This window comes from Echeneis naucrates, chromosome 22 (genome assembly GCF_900963305.1).
Source record: "Echeneis naucrates chromosome 22, fEcheNa1.1, whole genome shotgun sequence".
Taxonomy (NCBI): Eukaryota; Metazoa; Chordata; class Actinopteri; order Carangiformes; family Echeneidae; genus Echeneis; species Echeneis naucrates.
The window spans coordinates 18,374,970-18,393,678 of NC_042532.1; the positions used below are offsets into that span (position 1 = coordinate 18,374,970).

At 40.6% G+C, this 18,709-nt stretch overlaps 4 protein-coding genes across 4 annotated transcripts; 2 read left to right on the top strand and 2 right to left on the bottom strand.

Annotated features, from left to right (window-relative positions):
• Positions 1-357: 357 nt before the first annotated feature.
• chp1 (calcineurin-like EF-hand protein 1) lies at positions 358-6,111 on the top strand. The gene is made up of 7 exons (XM_029493423.1): positions 358-701; positions 1,294-1,366; positions 2,216-2,296; positions 2,903-3,030; positions 3,154-3,215; positions 4,022-4,144; positions 4,659-6,111. Exons 1-7 carry the CDS (start codon positions 635-637, stop codon positions 4,710-4,712), a joined length of 588 nt encoding a protein of 195 aa, XP_029349283.1. The 5' UTR covers positions 358-634; the 3' UTR covers positions 4,713-6,111.
• Positions 6,112-9,751: 3,640 nt separating this feature from the next.
• On the bottom strand, positions 9,752-13,108 carry oip5 (opa interacting protein 5). The gene is made up of 5 exons (XM_029493424.1): positions 12,477-13,108; positions 11,804-11,870; positions 11,576-11,698; positions 11,251-11,332; positions 9,752-10,901 (listed from the first exon to the last, which is right to left on the bottom strand). Exons 1-5 carry the CDS (start codon positions 12,646-12,648, stop codon positions 10,788-10,790), a joined length of 558 nt encoding a protein of 185 aa, XP_029349284.1. The 5' UTR covers positions 12,649-13,108; the 3' UTR covers positions 9,752-10,787.
• On the top strand, positions 13,005-16,036 carry nusap1 (nucleolar and spindle associated protein 1). Its single transcript, XM_029493401.1, has 12 exons — positions 13,005-13,166; positions 13,314-13,379; positions 13,464-13,646; positions 13,759-13,927; positions 14,070-14,162; positions 14,264-14,376; positions 14,482-14,529; positions 14,686-14,864; positions 15,015-15,154; positions 15,258-15,374; positions 15,460-15,571; positions 15,653-16,036. The coding sequence occupies exons 1-12, from the start codon at positions 13,092-13,094 to the stop codon at positions 15,738-15,740; spliced, it is 1,383 nt and encodes a 460-aa protein (XP_029349261.1). The 5' UTR covers positions 13,005-13,091; the 3' UTR covers positions 15,741-16,036.
• ndufaf1 (NADH:ubiquinone oxidoreductase complex assembly factor 1) lies at positions 14,800-18,513 on the bottom strand. Its single transcript, XM_029493414.1, has 5 exons — positions 18,260-18,513; positions 17,184-17,723; positions 16,692-16,877; positions 16,510-16,584; positions 14,800-16,395 (listed from the first exon to the last, which is right to left on the bottom strand). The coding sequence occupies exons 2-5, from the start codon at positions 17,694-17,696 to the stop codon at positions 16,261-16,263; spliced, it is 909 nt and encodes a 302-aa protein (XP_029349274.1). The 5' UTR covers positions 17,697-17,723; positions 18,260-18,513; the 3' UTR covers positions 14,800-16,260.
• Between the last annotated feature and the right edge of the window lie 196 nt (positions 18,514-18,709).

Consider the following 18,709-nt stretch of genomic DNA (forward strand, 5'->3'; position numbering starts at 1 on the left):
GACAGACATGCAGCTTTATTTGTCGATATTAATATATATATTCTTTGATTTATATCATAACATTATATCAACTCATGACATTGTTTTGGATTACTAAACAATGCCAAACATCAGAAATGGTCTCTTTTGTCGAAAGCCTGACTGAAGATAAATCGCATTTCAGTTAGTTGCCGTCTAGATTTAAGTTTAAATAAATATCAAAGTTTCTTTGTTTAGTTTGTTATTTTAAAACGTTATTTTAGAATTTTTGAGCAGGCAGGAAACGGCTACCTAAATGGTGGCGGGGGCCGGTCCTGGCAGGGAGGCGGACGGCCTGGCCGAGGCCCCGCCCCCTCCGTTGTTAAAGCAGGAAGACATCCGGGGTGACTCCATCCTCGGTGACATGTAAACACGGCAGGAGCACAGCAAAGGCGTTAATAAAACAGAAACACCACCCACCTTCGGACACAGAACAGCTGCGTTTCACCGTGTTGTCCTTTTTTTGTTTTGTTTTTTTTGTTTTTTAAACATCGCGATAAAACACAAGGCTGGACGTTAGCTCGCTCGGTTAGCCTCTTTGCTAACTTTTTAACGTCCGTCCCGGTCGAGGTTGCGCAAAGAAGAAGGGCTCAGTTCGGTTTAAACCCCCTTCATCATGGGATCCAGGGCCTCCACGTTACTCAGAGAAGAGGAAATTGAAGAAATTAAGAAGGAGACCGGCTGTAAGTGGAGGAGGCTCCGGTTAAATCCCCTGTCAGACCGGCTGTGTGCTTTAACGTTGTCATTCATTACCGTTTAGCTGCCTGTCCAAGATTTCCACATCACGAAAAAGGGACTTGCAGTAATGGCTTTGGTTGTGTGTTTCCATTAGTTAGTGCTACATATCAGATTTAATCAGTCCTCCTCACACACTCAGCTGACAGTTTATTTGGTTACTCGGTGATTGGGCATCCAGGAATCTCCTTAAAAATACCTTAGTCTAAAAAAATTAACATTATCATTTAGTCCTTTTTTGTAACTATTTTAATTTAATTAAATTTTATTTTAATTATTCTCGTTGATAATTAATAATTGATTAACAGCAGACATCTAAGGCAACACAACTCAACACCAGCTCAACCAGTTGCCTCGAAATTACAATATAATTGAATAAATGGGGTCATTTAGTCTTAATGCGTTGGTGTTTGAGTTTCTCCTCCATCACTGTGGCTTATAGTTCACCAAGAACCTGTGGACATGTGTGTTACTTTTGGTAGTCCAGAATAAGGTGAAAAGTGTCCGGTCATTTCTGCCTCTCTGCTGTTTTTTTCACAGTTTCCCACAGTCAAATAACTCGTCTGTACAGCCGCTTCACCAGCCTGGATAAAGGTGAAAATGGCACCCTTAGGTAAGGAGGAATATGACCACAATTGTGGTTTACATTGGTTTAAAATGCATATTTGTAAAACATACTGTACTCAAGTAACAGAAGCACTCGATAACAGAATAAAAAGACAAGAATTAGCAAGAGAAATATAAAAATAATTTTAATGTATTTAATAATCTTTATTGTAAATACATTGTTCGAATTTGGATTTGGCCTCAAATTGGTCTTACAGTGAGTCTTAAAGAACTCAGTGTGATTAACTAGTTAAGATTTCTGGACAGAATAAGCAATAGCTGATGAAATAGGTAATCATTAAAACACAGCTCTTTGGTTTCGTCAAGAGAACCCGTTTCTGAAAACAGGTCAGTTTCTGGTAGACAGGAAATGAGTGCTCCATTTCATGGAACTCTTTTCCAAGATGTCATGTTTACACATAACAAGTTTGTGGCTTCATGTGTTCTTGGTCCAGTGTTTTAATCCACAGCAAACTGTCAGGAACAGCCTCATTCATGTCCAAGGTGACTTTCTTACCATCCAGTAGTTGCCACAACAATCACACTTAAAATGTATATCAGTAGGAACACTTCCTGCCCCACCGATGGGCCAAGAAACGTTTGCAATTTCAAGATTTAAATGAGATATATTTTCTAAGACAAATGATGAAGATTTAAATTAAGCCCTTTTGCCCTTCAATTAATTCATTTCTGTTGTATTGTCAGTCAGTGAAGTATGATTTTAAATAATGATGAGGAGATTTCCTGTGTTATACCTTTTTTTAAGAGTCGCTTTAAAGATGTCTTACTTTAATGTCCAGTCTTAAACTATATTGTTGTATTTTCACTCTGTCATTATATCTGCTGATGTCTGCAGTCGAGAGGATTTCCAGAGGATCCCAGAGTTGGCCATTAATCCCCTGGGAGACAGAATCATCAATGCTTTCTTTCCTGAAGGGTGAGTCTTCCCTGTTGTTGGTTTGCGGTCCTTTAGGGATCTTGTTTTGCGCAGGTTATGTTTGAGTCACAGCTACCACAAAGCTGTACCAAATCAGTATGCTTTTCACTTGCGGCTACTTGAATGCAGACTCAAGAAGCTCAGTCGCTTCTGCCAGTTCAAGTTGGGTTTTTGTGCACCGCAGGTTCTGAATGTATATTTGGCAGCTGTTTGGCTGTTTTATCAGTCTGGAAGCTGAAAACCAGATGTTTGCAGATGTATCATTAAGCTCCCAAAAAGTTAGATGTGTAGGCGTTTTAATTTTAGCCATGTTTTTAATGCTTTCAGATGTGTTCTTGTTGCTCTGGTTTTGGTTTGGTTGCTTCAGAGGAACTGGAGAATGGCAGTGGAAAGTGTTGGACTTGGTAAAGTGGTGTTAGATTACAACATGTTTGAATTTTCATTGTTTCCCTCACAGGTAATGTTGAAATAGAGCATAATGGTAACTTGAGCGGCACAAAAGAATCAGTGAGATGTTGTTTTGTGTGTGTATTCCACATCCAGAAAGATACAGTAAATTCTGTGTGGTTTTATTTTTTTCCTTCTTTCTTTGTCTGTGGTTGTTAGAGAGGACCAGGTAAACTTCAGGGGCTTCATGCGTACTTTGGCTCACTTCAGACCAATTGAGGACAACGAGAAGAACAAGAACGCCACAACCAGTGAGCCACTTAACAGCAGGACGAACAAACTGCTTTGTGAGTGTGGAGCTCGGTCACACAGGCGTGTCTGGGTGGAGCTGGTGAACAGATCACATCAGTATTCAGGGGATTTCAGTGGAAACTGTATCACTCATGACTTGCATTTTTCTATTTTTCCAGTTGCTTTTCGTCTGTATGACCTCGACAGAGATGACAAAATCTCTCGGGATGAGCTGCTGCAGGTGAGTTTGTCATGTAAATGAGATGCTGAGTCACAGCACAGTTTGCAGAAACGGCTGTTTCACACAATAAGTACATCAACAAGATGGTGACTAATTAGATTTTAAAGATGTCATTTCCTTTCTTCATGGAAGTTCATTAGTAATTCTGCAAGGAAAGGCTCTTTATTTTTTTGTATAACAAAGTAACAAATGCTATTTTGCAATATTTATTTGTAATTGCTCCACAGAGATAAGGATTTTGATGTCAATAATAAGACTTTGCCCTTTTGTTGATAATGATGTGATATTACTCCTTAACCACAGGTTAATTTTTCCCAGACGGTGTAATATCCTGTATTTTGTCTTCATCTGCTCTCCTTCCATGCTATTTGTTGTCCTTCTGTGAAGCCACCTCGGTTTCAGTGACATTGTGTGAGCTGTAATTGCTCTAAGCTCTGGGTTAAATGACTCAGACAGATCTCTTGTTTTGCGCAAAACATTTCTGGAAGCTTCATGTGATAAAGGAGCCTGTAGGACTCGAGATGTGCAGCTCGGCGTAATGTTTGTTTTCCTTTGTTTTGGAAAATATGTTTTCACTGTTATTTCTCATCAGGTAATTCCTGCTGTAATGTGCAGCAGCTGTTTGTTCACCATTTGACTGAAATAACTACTAATTATCCTGTGTAGTTATTTAAATACCCAGAGTTTAATATTGTTTTCAGAACAATTCAACATATTGTTGGGCAAACGTCATGAATGGTCTTTACCATGAACTGAGTCCACAGGTACTCATTAACTGTAAGTGGCCTTTTCTGCATTCTTCACAGGTCTTAAGGATGATGGTTGGTGTAAATATTTCAGATGAACAGCTTGGCAGCATTGCTGACAGGACCATCCAGGAGGCTGATACAAATGGAGATAACTCCATTTCCTTCAATGAATTCATCAAGGCAAGTTCTGTGGTCAGAAGGCATCTCTCACTGCCCACATACAGCTCTTATGTGTACTTTATCATTCTACTCTTTACCTCTAAACAGAAATTCTGCTGTATTTGTGATAAACTAAAGACTAGGCTGTTTTTCAATGAAGCTCTGCCCACCACAAGCAAACACTGTACCTTTTTAGCATTGGAGGCCTTAGTGGGACTCAAAGCAGAGACCAGGGATGATGAAATATAGTGAGTCTGAAACTCTGAGACCGCCCCAGGAAAGAATTGTATTCCCTGTGCACCAAGCACGTGTATCATAGTTAGCTACCCAGAATGAATTTCTGTGAGTTAATTCAAACTCCGGTTTCCAAAGGGCAGATTTCATGGTCTGAGTTTTTGGGTTAATATTCACCTCATACGTTTTTCTAGATGTCACATTGTCACGTTGTGCCTGTTAAACATTTCAGGGCCTCAGCTTCAAACCTTTATTTATGAATATCTAAATTACTTCTGTTCTATTTTGATTCTTTCTGCAGGTCTTGGAGAAGGTGGATGTGGAACAGAAAATGAGCATTCGGTTTCTGCACTAAGTTTCTTTTTTTTTTTTTTTTCCTTTTTCTTTTTCTTTTGAAACTTTGAGTGGAGCTTAAACATGTCAGTTGATGTTGGGACACAACCTCATCCAGCTTCTCTGCAGGCTACGGTGGCCCACACTATGAGTACACACTGTCAGACCAAGCATCACGTAGATAAGGTCATAGATCCTGAGTTTCTGCCTTTGCACTGCTCTGTAAACAAAGGGAAGACACAGTTGTGTGCCTTGAGTTGTTTTATACAATGTCACAATGTATATCCGAGTTCTGGTACATTATTTATTAGAAAACCTGTAGAGAATAACAGTTGGTACCACTGCTGTTCTACTTTTCACACAAATAGCACAGTATGATAAGGCAGATATGCAATAGTTCAAAACAAAACTTGTAAGATGTGTGTTTCCATTTCAAAACAGACAGTGTTTTTAATGCTAACATGACTCCATTTCTTTAACTTGTGGCAGAGCAAGTCAGATCACTCAGCTCTAGGTTTTTCTCTCCAAGCAAAGAGGACCTGCTCTACAAATTTTTGTGTTATACTCACTGAAGTGCCATGGCATCAGTTCTCCTATGTAAGTTATTATCTCAGCAGTCAACAAGAACCAGTGGCCATGTTTGTGTGTTTTTCACATGCTCCCGCCAATCGATTGTTACTTGTTGGACTAAACCAAAGCAATTCTGACCTTCTTTCAAATCTGGTAACCATCTGGGGCCTGGTTGAGCCAATGCTTAGTCATTGTGTTTATAATGTTTTATTTAATGAACTACTTATTCATTTACAACTAAAATTGTAGTAAGCTGCCGTGTCTTTGGGTGAGATTCAAGTCTTCCCTCACACCTGATCTGAAATGTAAAAATAATAGATTTTTAAGATGGAATAGCTTCAAACCTGATTTACCCCTGATTGGGACTTAATATGAGCGCTGAGTGACAGTGCCAGGCTTTGTGCTGGACCAGTTCGTCTGTAGACCGAGCCCCGATAAGGCCACTGTAATGTGCTATGCTTCTGTTTATGTACAGTGATAGCCCTCTCTGTGGTACAGTAAAGAAAAATGTTTAATGCACTGCTCTATATTTATCGTGCAATTTCTTTTGCCATTGATTAGCCCCATATACTTACAGTGACTCAAATGAATCGATGTATGTTTTCTGCACAAGCCGGTGTGCACAAAGTGGAGTGGAAATGTCTGGCCCTTTACTCTTTAATGTGAATTTCTAAAATCACAAGGCAAAAACCTTCCAACACTAAAGTGAGGAAAGTGCAGGAAATTAAGATCAACCATTTTATCAATCATGATGTGATTACCAATCTAATTCAAAATAGCATCTGATGTTGGTCTAGGTGTTATCAAAGTGATTCATGAATTTATTTGAATAAAATAAGTGCCATGCTTTCTTTGTGCCTTTCATTGGGAAGTTATTTCAGCCTGATAAGCCGGTTTAATGTTTTGTTACATCACTTTTTTTTTTTTTTTTTTGGTTTATTCCAGTTGATGAATTGTTAAATTGCAGTTGCCTTTTACTTAATACACCACATTTCAGATACACATTCAGGGTTTAATGCCAAATAATACAACAGCTTTGATTCATCCATTCAAAGATGTTCATACTTAAATTCAAAGAAATGAATTTGGGCTGTTTGAAATTTTCAAACAATTTCCATCGTTAACTTCATAAAAACTGAGGGGCCCTTTGACATAACTTATTTATTTATATTTTAACTTTATTTTTAATTAGATATTAATTATTCCGAGCGGTCTGTTTGAGCGATGGCCGCTGGGAGAGAGGACTAAGCGCTACTTCCGGGGCGGGTCGCTCACCTTGATTGACAGCTCTCTGGCCCAATCACAGAGCTCCGTGGGCTCGTAGTATGAGAGCGAAAATGGCGCTGAGCGGAGGGTGAGCGGAGCGGGGACCTTCTTCTGTCCTCCCCGGGCCGACGGAGGAGAGCAGAGGGACGGGCACACCGACGGCTGCTGGCTTGCTCTTTTCCACACCGGTGCCGGCCCGGCCCGGCCCGGCTCGGTCCGGCCCGGAGCCCCGGAGAAGCCTCGCTGGAGGAAGACGCCGCCGGCTTTTGTTTACGGCCGGAATGTCTCTGCACCATTTCCACCAACTCACACCAAGGTCAGTGCTGTGTCGGTTACTGGTCTGTATCTGTGAGCCAAGACAACTCTGCCTTAGCTGGAAGCCCGAGCTTTGAATGTGGATTTGTTATTTACACTGTCCATGTGTGTGTGTGTGTGTGTGTCCGGATCAGCAGGGAGATGAGTTCATGGACAGAAACACTGTTGTTTTTTTCATCTTTATGTTCCAAGACATTTCCATCATATGGTCAAATTTAAATGGGAGCTGTTGGGTCATAGACAGGTGACATGTGCCTTTTGGTTCCAGGATGAGTTTTCCAGTCATGGCACCTGCTGAAGGCCAGCCTGGAGGAACTCTTTTCTGCCGGTGGGGTGACTCCCAGCTGCATGCAGACCTGTGGAGGTAAAGAATGGAGAGTCAGACGGAAGATGACCTCTTTTGGGGTTTGGGGACGCAGGTGTCCTCCTTCCTGCTGCTGCTGCTGCTGCTGCTGGAGCGCTCTTTCCCCGGCCTGTTTCTGCAGTATGATCATCAATCAGGACATTTTGCAAGATTTCAGGTAGTCTGATTTCCATCACACGCAGTCTGACTATGTCTACATGTAGCCTGGCACTGGCTGATGTTTGTCAGGAAGCCACAATGTTTTTGGCATTTTCAGTCAGATTTAGGTTCGGTTTATTTTTGTCAAAGCTTGATAATGAACAAACAAGCTGCTCCTGTTTGGGAAGCAAGCAAAGACAGACGATACTGTAGCAAAGATCGAGGCTTGTGATTAAATTAGACTCATTAGGGTGTGTGGTTTGTTATTTTTTTTATTTTTTTTTTTTTTGGACTACCTCATTGTCATAACGAGTCCAACAGCAGTGAAAGGAAGGGAAGGCTGAATGATTGTCAAGCGCCACAGCAGTTTTTCTGACTTGTTCTGGATGAATTTGGATTAATGAGCAAGGTTGTCACCGAGTGGATAGGAGAAGACCAAGCAGCCCATAAGCACAGGATGACCGTGTCAATTACTTTCAGTTCAGCCACTTAGAGAAGAACAGTGTTCCTCAGTGTTCTCCATCTTTTCTAAAGGAAGGCCACAGGATTGTATTTTTACTCCATGCTCTCAGTTTTAGCATTTCAAATGTCATACTCTCTTTTGTCAGGCCTGTAGGTTAGTTGCAAATTCCAAATTCAGGTGGAACCCTCACCTTGAGACTTTATCAGAGACAGCCCAAGAATTTGGCATCTTAAAATGTTTAACGTTGGTCCTCTATTATGAAAGTGTAGTCCAGTTTCCCTCCCCTAGTGTAGACCTCGTTGTGTTATTGGTCTTTTAAAATAGTTTCAGTTTGTTTTCCTCCTGATGATGCTCTCGTTTTGTTGTTTTCCCCTTAACGCTGTCATTCATCTGTTCATGTTTTGTAACAATATAGATTAACCAAGACATTTTTTTAAATAATGCCAGTCGAAACAGAAGTGATCATTTGATTCCTTTTGGTCCAGGAGACTGAATAATCCTGAAGTTCTGTGAAAACGCGTAATAAGTTGAGCACCACCAATACTGAAACAGCAGCTTCAATTTCATGGTTTATTTGTCCTTTTAAGGGAAACCCTGGTCTCATTCTTCCACTTTTCTTTGTCCATTTTGATATGATTTCGACTAGAAAATATCACATTTACCGGGATTTGTGCAATATTTGATCTTAACTGTCATGTTGTTGACCAAACTGTATATTGTATAAACAAGTGACAAGTTGTTTGAAAGCAACAAAATCACCAATGTCTTCCATTAAGATATGTATAGACTCGTGCATTAGCTTATTTAGCGGGACTGTGGTGCCAATATTATAGTAGCCATGCATGACCAGTAGTGATGCTTGCTTCATGAAGAATAATGATTCTGATTTTTAGACTAAGCTGGAGCTCAAAACCGTGGAAACCATTTCAGTAAATTTAAAGGGTGGTAGATTAATGTGACGTACTAAATCTTGGAATACACCACATCTAGATACAGCTGTGCCCTAAAATCTTAGACTAATGCAAGATCTCCTCCTTTATTGCATTATCTAGGTTGTGTAATTAAAATACAACAGATGTATGACACAATCAGGATATGCAGTTGTAAAGTTGCTTTCTACAGGTGTATATTCTCAGTATAAGTTAGTGCTTTCTAACACACGTACTGTGTATTCTTAGGATCCTAAAAAAAAAAGGAAAAGACAAGATATTGAAAAATCTACTCATGCACTCTCAAGCATCCAAAGAATTAGGTAGATATTAAGAGACAGCCAAAAAGCTCCCAAGTGACAAGTCTCAGACATGACAATGATAGAAACTTTTAGGGGAATATATGAAGAGTAGAACTTAAATCCTAGTCTTGGATCTAATTGGTAGCGATCCAACGTGGTGTTTTAGTCCTAGAATTAAAATCTCACCATGACATTATATTGTACATAATACCTCATAGTTTTGAGATTCAGAGCGTTATATTTCAATCCATAAAATTGTATTTGATTAGTTTTAGAAGCAATAACCTACAATAATGCATGAGTTTAGTGCCAGGGTGTAAGTGTTAAAAGCCCCCCCCTCTCTCTTTTATGCTTATGGTAGCTGTCTAATCTTTGGTCACCTTTGGGGAGTCGTATATTATGGTTTTAGAATACAGTCTCACTTGTGAAGGTTTTGGGATACTTCTTGCAGAACAGGGTGTGTGCAAGGACTGCTGTAGCATATTACTAATCATTGACAAACTAACTACTTCTATTTTTTAAGAGACTATTTTCCCTGCTTTGTATTCTTTCAACACCAAAACAGTAATCTAAACCAATCAGTACATGAGAGATGCTTTTAAATTTTAAATCTTGTAGCATTTTACATTCACAAACCCCGCCCCTTCCCTTAGAAATATAGCCTTTGTGACTCTGTGGCTGCAAAGTACTTACTGAGCGAACTTGACACTTGGTTGAAAAGCACTTTCTCTCGATGTACTGACTTGCACCATCATCATCGCCATCCTGTCTTGAATAATGTGTTCTAAAAACCCTGTAATGCTCTTTGTGGGGATTTATAATCACAATTTATAAGCAAGTAGGCGTTTAGCACCATGAATATATGGGTTTAAAAAATATGCATGACTTAGCAGAATAACGAATGATTTGTATTGCATGCAATAATCCAACTTTGTAATGTGAATGAGTGTAATTAGGATATTGAAATGTTCATATCAGATGTTGTGTGACAAGGTGACAGCTTGGGGACAGTCGTTTGACAACACAACAAGCATGTTGAAGTAGCTTTGATCATCAGTTGTGGTTTTTACAAACTAAACAGCACCAAAAAAGCAGTTTTAAGTGTTGTTGTGACCATGGCAGCAGAGCCACAGAGCAGCTGAACAACACTGATCAACCTTTGTTTCCATGAAAAAAAGAAAACACAAACGCCTGGGTAAGAAGATTAATGACATTACTTTGTTGATCAACTTTTCCACTGAGGAAGTGGACTGTGTAAAAACTATGCACTCCAGACGGAGAAAGTGGGCATGCTTATTATGTGTGAGCCTCTTGTCTGGTTTTGTAAGAAAAAAAATGAATCTGTATCAGAAATTCAGCAATAAAATGCAGCATGGTGCCAACTGGATGACTGGGTGTGGATGTTTACTTATGCTGAGTGGAGTTATAGCACAAGTATCACTGTGCATGTGGTCATTTTTACAAAGAGTCAACACTGTAAGTTAATTAATATAACAGGAAAGTTACACTTGTTAGATGCCAGAAAACAAAATGTTGTTGAGTAAAAATGGATGAAATACTGAACATTAGCTGGAAACAAAATAGTTTTCTCAGATTGTGGCATAAACTGTCTATTACCTTTTTACTTTGCTTTAGTTACGAGCCAGACTCTTAGATCAGCAAAAAGAGATTAGCGTACCAGCTGCAGGGACAAACACAAACACCAAAATACCTTTAATGAAAACATGAAAACACAAAACTACAACATAATTTAGTCTCCGGACTGGTTTTGGCGATAACGTGGTACAGTCTTAGCACTCCAATCAGCCAGCTTGCTCTTAATGCGTGACATCTGATCCAACTGTGCTTCAAACTGCTGCCTCACCTGCCGTTGAATGGAGAGAGAAAATGAGTGTTTTCAGTAAAAGGAAGCGGGAGGGGACTGTTAGGGTTCTAGTTTGCATTCATCATTGTTGTTTGGCAGTTTTAACACAATTGTCCTTTGTCCAAACATCAAGGCAACTGGATTTGCTGGAACGTTGGGCCTAACAGGTTTTGGCCCCAAGGTTTCAGGACGTGGCATTCTTTCAAACATGATTATGTGTTTATTAGAAAAAAATATTTCCAGATTGTGCCAAGTACATCAAAATAGAATAAGTGAAATTGAGCAGAGAATGAGGCGTTCTAGGTATTTAACATTATCATTGGATTAAAATTAGACTTTGTTCTCTCACCTCATTAATGTATTCTCTGATGGGCTTCATAGCAAACGAGAATTCAGATGCTTTCACCATTGACCTGCTGTTGAGAACGTAACTGCACAGAGAAATGCGAAAACCTGTTAATATATCCTACAATGGTTTTATACAATTATGATGAATGGATGTAAATCTCCTTCTAAACTGTTTCATCTCAAATCCAATAATAGGAAAAAAAACTATTCACATAACAGATAAACACTCACAAGGCACTTGTTTATTTCAGCCTCTCCAGACAGCAGTAGACCTGTACACACAAAGTCAATATGCTTGTGTGCTCTGCAGAAACAGCAGGGCTTACCAACTGATGTTTGGTTTGTAGAGAAGAAACAGGGAGCGAATTGTGGCCAAACGTGACGGAGCTGCGTCAATAACTCTTCCCACAATACGACAGCAGCCAACACATTTTAGAGTACTGTAGATGCTGAAAGCAAATGTGAGCAGTTAGAGCAAATAGGACACTGACAGAAACCTGTCAGTCAGGAGCATAGATCAAATGGTCAAATGTACCAATCCTACATTTACTCACCAATTAGCCATTTCACCTTTATGACCAGACTCCTTTTCATCACTGATGAGCACATCACTGGTTACTTCTGAGGAAAGACAAACAGAACATATTGCAGCTAATAAACGCAGGACTAATTTGTACTTTTACTTATTTTGTCAGTTAAGCAGCATGCTTTCTTAAATATAAATATAAAGAAGCAGATTTGTAATTATCTTGTGATTAGTCATCATCGTTAAAATGCACCAATCATTATCACAATTTATAGTTAATGAGAGAACAGTAGCTGTGCAAAACACAATCTAAGTAATGTGCTAAATTATCTCATTTATTATTATGATCGTTTTTTGCATCCCTGTCTAATGCAACATAACTCAGTTTTCATGGAGACGACCCGAAATGACGGTGTTATCTCCATCACAACCAATTAAAACTAAATATCATCTTTAAGGTAAGTGGGGCCATCCATTATTTAAATAGTCTAATATTATCTACAGTATATTTTATTCAGAATGATTAACCATTTGAATGCGTTTCATGCAGGGTTCCGTTTGGCGCATCGCGGCCACCGTAAGCCATCAACCCCAACAGAGAGGGGAGGCGAAGCTTTGAATGTGATCTGATCTGTTTGTGTGTAAAACTCGTAAATAACACCTGGTTAATTGTTTTCGAGTCGAGGAGGAAGTGGGCTCACTCAAACAGATGATGGAGTCCAGACTTCTCATCTCCCCGCACACGCTCAGGGAGTCCCCCAGGACGGTGCAGCACTGGGCGCAGTGGAGAGTGGCCAGCTGCCCCCCTGTGGCCGCTATCTCCGGCTTTAACCCGTCCACACGTTGGATGAGGACGCTGTCATCGTACTCCATGTTGCTGAAATGTTGCCGAGGGTCCGGCTCGATGACTGTCCCGCCTCGGAGCTTGAATTCTGAGATCAGTAAACCGGAAGTCCCGTCCTCCACTTCCTGTTTGCGCGCCCTTATACTGCCTCCTTCTGGGGCATTCAGAGACACGCAGCTAAAACAAAATTCTTTTAATGCCCTTTATTTTTATTCTTGACATAGCTATACTGTTAAATATAAAGCAATATAATTATTTTATTCTAATAGTATTTTAAAACGTTAGGGGATCGTTAGTATAGCCAGACTCGCTCTGATTGGCTGTGACGCATTTCCGGTCACAGCCCCCCAGCCAATCAGCTTGCCGCAGCTGCTGTGTTTTGAATCGGAGGTTTAACCGTCCGGCGGCTCCGACACAGACCAACAGTTTGGCTTTTTCTGTGCACAAAACGGAATTAAACAACACACCGAAGATGGATCTGGACTCCATGAAATACGCTGAGCTGCGAAGCCTCGCCAAGGAGCTCGGACTTAAGGCGAACATGAAGGTACCGGAGCAGCGGGTTTTAGATTTGTCTCTGTTTGTGGTTGTGAATAGTAGCTAGCTTGGGTGTGTGTTGTTAGCTAACGCTGACACGTGTGTGTTAAGAAGACAAATATAGTCGATTGATTTGACCGTGTTTGTTTGAAAACAGGCCGATAAGCTCCTGAAGTTGATCAAGCAGCATTACGAACAAGAGGAGAACAAAGAGGAGGAGCAGGTAACTCAGTAATGGCAACGAGAAGGTTTCGTCGCAAGAGCAGCCTTCTTCAAAATTAAAATCTTCACATTGTTGCTTCTCCAGGGACAAGATGCGGATGAAGCTGGTGCCCAAGAGGATGAAAATGCAGGACGAGGCGGTGCCGAGGAAAGTACAGATGAGACGTCCAAGGAATACGTTTCCAGCACTGCTGTGTTTGTGAACACACGCAGAGGCAAAGGAAACGGTACCAAGAGAAAGATCCCAGATGCTGCAGCAGCTGCAGAGGTACTGCACATCACAACATACCCGACGTGAATGTAACAGTGAGAACTACAGCTAATGTATTGCAGCATCAATTCCTTGTATTCAGTAAGATTAAAGACTTGCTCCTTTTAAGGGTGTCACCGAAGAGATGGCATCTACTGTGCCTGGTGGGGCTCGAGGTGCAAAGAAGAGAAAAGTGTCTTCTGTCAAAGATGCTTCTGAATCTGAAACTGCACTTCCTACGAAGCCTGAGCCCAGCAGTGTGCAGCAGCAGGATGAGGCACCAGTGAGCAGTGATACAGGTTTGTGTCCCTTTGTTTCAACCGCTACCCCCTCTGGAGGTAAATGAAATGTCTTTCACTGTCTTTCTTCAGAGATGTGTTGACCTTTGAAATGAATGGATCGTGATCGAATTATCTTCCTTTATTTTCCATATGTGTCTAGAAAAGGCATCAAAAGTGGTAAAACCTGGCAAAATCCCTCGTCACCAAGGCCTCCAGGAGAAGAAAAGGCAGATGTTGAAGCCTGTGACTCCAAGTGAGTAGTTTTAATTAGGTTACTGTTTCTCCCTTCTATTCAGTCCTCTCTTGCAAGGCCACAGTATTCAAATATTTTTTGTGCACTTTTATTCTCTCTAGACTTTAAAAAACTCCACGAGGCACATTTTAACAAGATGGAGTCTATTGACACGTATGTCCAACGGAAGACAAAGCAGATTGAGACCTACAGAAATGCAGTTAAAGAGCTCAAGGTATAAAGCAGCTTCTCACGATTATCGACTTGTTGAAAGTAATAACTGTGAATGTACTTGTTTTTTGTGTAATTCTTATATTTCCTCCCTTTTCTTTTTTCGAAGCTTTCAGACAAAACTAAACTGCAGCAAGCAGATCCCAAAACCAAAGTGGTGAGTATCATTATTAAACTGTGTCTTTTGTTATTTTGGTGGAGAGACTTCCAGCAGTGGCGATTACATTGTGTTTGTAACATGTTATTGTATGGTACAGCTGCAGTATGTTGACTGGAGTGCAGTGAAGCTGATCACTATGCATCTGTTCTACAGAAGGCAAATCAGAATCGTGCCACCATGTTCAGTCCTGTTCCGCTAAATACGAAGACAGCTGATGGCAAACGCAGACACACTTTACTCTCTGCAAGTAAACCTCCCCAGACTAAGCCTGCTGCCAAGGAAGAGGCAACCTTCAGACCGACCGTCCTTTCCACTCGCAGGATCAATGTTCGGTGAGTTCCCCTGCTTTTCTCTCAGTTTGTAAGGTGGCACTGTCAGACTGAGCTTCCGTCTTCAGTCACTCTTGTTCACTGAGGAATTGTTGTTTCTTTCATGTTTCGTTGTTATTGCGACACTATAGCAACCAGTGTGTTTGTGTGCAGGTTCTCAGAAGCCACTCTTGGCAATGAGCACAAGAGGTCGTTGGTGAAGACACCAGCACGCATGTCACCCTGTGTGACCTCGAGCACCCCAAAGCCCAACAAAATGAAGACTTCAACTTTCTCTGCCACCAAAATCCCAGGTTGGTACACCATACTGCCTTGAAGTCATGTCATCTTTTACATGCAGTTATACTGCACACATTATGGTTAAGTCATTTCTAACATTTTCCTGTTATCCCAAAGGACCATTCGTTTTCGCTGGCAACACAAGCATGTCTGCAACGCCAGGAACACAAAAGAAGCCGAGTTTTGATCTGAAAGCGAGTCTCTCTCGTCCCCTCACCTACAAGCCCCATAAAGGTACAGATGCTTTTTAGTTTCCATTTTAACTGAAACATAGCTTAGCATCAAACAAATCCAAAATGGTTTTTCTGTCATTCTTTAGGTAAACTGAAGCCCTTTGGAGACACCAAAGAAACAACAACAGGAGCAGAGAACAAGTCTCTGATCTCAAACTCACATCAGAAAAATTATAAACAACACAAAGTCCAAACAAGGTATCTCTATCTAAAGTTCAGATTTATTTCATAACATTACTGTTACATCAGTCACTTACGTTTGTTTCTGTATTTTCTCAGGGAGGACAGGAGAGCAAAACACATGGAGGGCCGGAAGCAGAAGAAAGAGAATATGCTTGGGGCACGAAGAGGCCTCGTCATGATGTAATGTTGCATTTGTTGTAGATGTTTGTACAGCCTGTTGTTCTTTTGTAAATATTTTGTCTGCAGCTGACACTAATTTCTGCTGCTTTTTTAGTCAGTTAGGAAAGTAGACAAAGATCTGTCATTTTTACAGCAACCTCCTCTGCAGTGTTTAGATTTGATGCACTTTTTAAGTTCTGACTAGTGTAATTTGACGTGTATGTTGTTCATAACGATTTGATTAGTTTTTAATAACTTGTTTGGGAAAGAAACTGATGTAAAAGATTTTCCTGGCTCCATTCTCCAATTAAATTTGCTTTCACAGTCTTCCAAAGTGTTTTAATATTTGAGTTTGACACCAAATCACTTGGAAAGTAATTTGTTAATGAAACATGTTACAACTACAAGATGTCTTAATAATGTACTACAGTGCAGTTCTACACTGTGTTGTTGTCAAGGCTGGATCAGATGTAATTGGTTGTCCACTGCAAGATGATTTTTAAATCAGAGGAGCTCTTACTCACTGATAGCAGTTACATTCACACTTAAGGGTTTCTCTTGTAAGTCTCATAGGCAAACTCCTCAGTGTGTGCATAGTCTTTGCAGACACCAATGAAATCGATCTCCAGCTGGAATGGACCGTCAGCTTTATCTCCCAAAGTAAATCCGATGGTGTTAATCTGAACACAAAGAGGTGTAACTTTAAAATAGTGAAACCAAATGTTTTAGGATGCTACATCTACAGCCTGATCTGTTTATGTATTTGATGTGGTGTGATGTCTGTGTAGCTCTACCTTGTCCAGCCAGAGAGGATGCTGATCATCTTGTATCCGCCCACGGTGTGTGAGGAAGAACTTGGAGAAGGGTATCTGTAAATAAGAAACAAATATTAGACTGTGATTTGTTCCAAAGGGTGAACTCTCCAAGTTGCATTTGTTTCTCTTAAGAGAGTCTTGGCTCAGAACTTGACGTCTACCTTGATGTCTTGCCAGTAAGGTCCTCCTCTGGTAAACAGGAAGTAATTGTAAATGTCATCTTTCTGGTGAGAGAAGAACGTCTCTGCTGCGATGTTGATCATCCATGGACGGCCATCCCCACGAACACGCAAATGGAGAGTGTTGAAACTGGACCAATCATAGTGTATCTTTCTATCAAATGAAGCCTAGAGGAGGCAAAAAAGTTTAGTGCAGCTATAAATATCATTCAACCACCACCTGCAAGAATTTAATTCAAGTTCACAAGGTATTCCAAAGCTCAATTATATCTCTTCATTGGCAAAGAATAAACTACTGATGGGGAATCATAGTTATTGAGCTAAAAATGGAAATATGAGTCATGAAATCAACCTGTAACTACATTTACCAGATTTCTAATTCCTTAAAATGTTCAGAGAAAATAATAAGGGTAAGCTCAGGGTAGCATTAATGTTACCCAGGGCCAGATTTTGAAAAAAAAAAGATGTTCTCACCAGTGGTTGTTTTGAACGCATGGTGCAGTAGCCACTGTAACGCGTTTCTCCATCCCTTGGAGGAGTTGAGTTCAGAGTCCCATACAGAAAACAGGTCCTATTGTTTTTGCCAAGCTTCAAGTAAACTTCACTTTGGCCTCCAATCTCTCGATCCGAGGACACTGTCCACTGCTCCAGGCTCTCTGGACCTCTGAACTCCCACAACACTCTGTTCTGCTCCAGCATGTGCTCAATAAGGGGTTTGCCCTCTGGGCCGACCCAACGGTCAGTAAATTCAGTTTTCAGCAGTGTGAAATGCTTCTTCATTCCTTCCAAACCCTTCCTGAAGTCAAGCTTGATCTTCTGCCATGGGAACTTGTCCTCTTTGGGCTGGCCTGGCCGTCTGTATTCGCCCTGGATGACAGCTCGGCTGGACGCAGTGAGAGGGCCGATGGAAGGGAGGAGCAGCTGCTGGTGGGGGATGGAGCTCAGCAGCCGTAATGAGGAGAGTCGTGTGATCTTCTGCAGAGACATATCTGTGCTGATCTGGACGATTCACAGCTGGAATACATCAGATAGGAAAGTGGTGTCATCATGCTTGAGTTGCAGGATCGCAATCAATAATCAGATTAAAGTTTATTTGGGGGGAAAAAAAAAAAAAAAATCAAGATGAAGGATTCACTTCTTAACCCTTATGGGACGTTCATACTTTTGTTACACTGGACATGTTCGTGGGTCTGGTGGACCCACTGCATTGGCTTTTTAAATCAATACAGCCATAACAATTTATATAAGGATACTTTCCAGATGTTCAATTAATCCCAATTACAAGCAATGAAGACAGCATTATATGGATAATGTTTATTATTTACCAATCCATCAATCTATTTGCTTAAAAAACTGATGCAACTATAAATCTGTTGCAGTTGTGCTACTTGACTAATTCAACTCTAATCAAGAAGACTGGCTGTTCTCACTTTTGATTTACTGTTGAGTAAGTTATTCAATTAAGGGATGCAGTTCAATTCACCTGTTATTGAGTAGCCACATGTTAAACAATCTTAAATACATAATCTGTTCCCAAATGCTCCACTCACTCTGTCCATGCGATATCCGGTGTGCAGGATTTCAGCCTGTCCTTGTTCAAGGTTGATTACGCCATGAAGATATCTATTTACAGCGCTGGAATAAACTACTAAATTCATTAAATAACCTACAAACTGCTCGTACGCTATCTTAAAAGTCCAAGGTTGTCACAGGAAACGCAGCAGAAACATCTGGGCTGCGTTCAGAAAACACGATCACATCACGGACGCGTTAAAGCACAGCTGCCTCACAGTCGAACCTTTAAACAGCGTGGCTCTTGAATGCAGCTTTGGTGCACCAAAGACTGTGGTCCTGACTGGAGCGATCACTTTAGATATATAGTTCCTAGCTCGGCTATCTTTCTCCGTAATTTTCGTATTTTCTCAGTTTAATTTATTCGATTAAATAAAATAAGAGGCACAGACTCGAATAAAATTTTTAAATCACCGTCAGAGATTTAA

What these genes read in the sequence shown, in the direction of transcription:
- chp1 (XM_029493423.1), top strand. Translation starts at nt 635, where the DNA reads ATGGGATCCAGGGCCTCCACGTTACTCAGAGAAGAGGAAATTGAAGAA. An exon ending in AATTAAGAAGGAGACCGGCT is followed by an intron (nt 702 to 1,293) that starts GTAAGTGGAGGA and finishes TTTTTTTCACAG; the next exon opens with TTTCCCACAGTCAAATAACT. An exon ending in CAGGACGAACAAACTGCTTT is followed by an intron (nt 3,031 to 3,153) that starts GTGAGTGTGGAG and finishes CTATTTTTCCAG; the next exon opens with TTGCTTTTCGTCTGTATGAC.
- oip5 (XM_029493424.1), bottom strand. Translation starts at nt 12,648, where the DNA reads ATGGAGTACGATGACAGCGTCCTCATCCAACGTGTGGACGGGTTAAAG. An exon ending in AAAGGTGAAATGGCTAATTG is followed by an intron (nt 11,699 to 11,803) that starts GTGAGTAAATGT and finishes ATTTGCTTTCAG; the next exon opens with CATCTACAGTACTCTAAAAT. An exon ending in TACAAACCAAACATCAGTTG is followed by an intron (nt 11,333 to 11,575) that starts GTAAGCCCTGCT and finishes TTCTCTGTGCAG; the next exon opens with TTACGTTCTCAACAGCAGGT.
- nusap1 (XM_029493401.1), top strand. Translation starts at nt 13,092, where the DNA reads ATGGATCTGGACTCCATGAAATACGCTGAGCTGCGAAGCCTCGCCAAG. An exon ending in CTCTGCCACCAAAATCCCAG is followed by an intron (nt 15,155 to 15,257) that starts GTTGGTACACCA and finishes GTTATCCCAAAG; the next exon opens with GACCATTCGTTTTCGCTGGC. An exon ending in CAACACAAAGTCCAAACAAG is followed by an intron (nt 15,572 to 15,652) that starts GTATCTCTATCT and finishes GTATTTTCTCAG; the next exon opens with GGAGGACAGGAGAGCAAAAC.
- ndufaf1 (XM_029493414.1), bottom strand. Translation starts at nt 17,696, where the DNA reads ATGTCTCTGCAGAAGATCACACGACTCTCCTCATTACGGCTGCTGAGC. An exon ending in TGCGTTCAAAACAACCACTG is followed by an intron (nt 16,878 to 17,183) that starts GTGAGAACATCT and finishes TGCCTCCTCTAG; the next exon opens with GCTTCATTTGATAGAAAGAT. An exon ending in ATCCTCTCTGGCTGGACAAG is followed by an intron (nt 16,396 to 16,509) that starts GTAGAGCTACAC and finishes CTTTGTGTTCAG; the next exon opens with ATTAACACCATCGGATTTAC.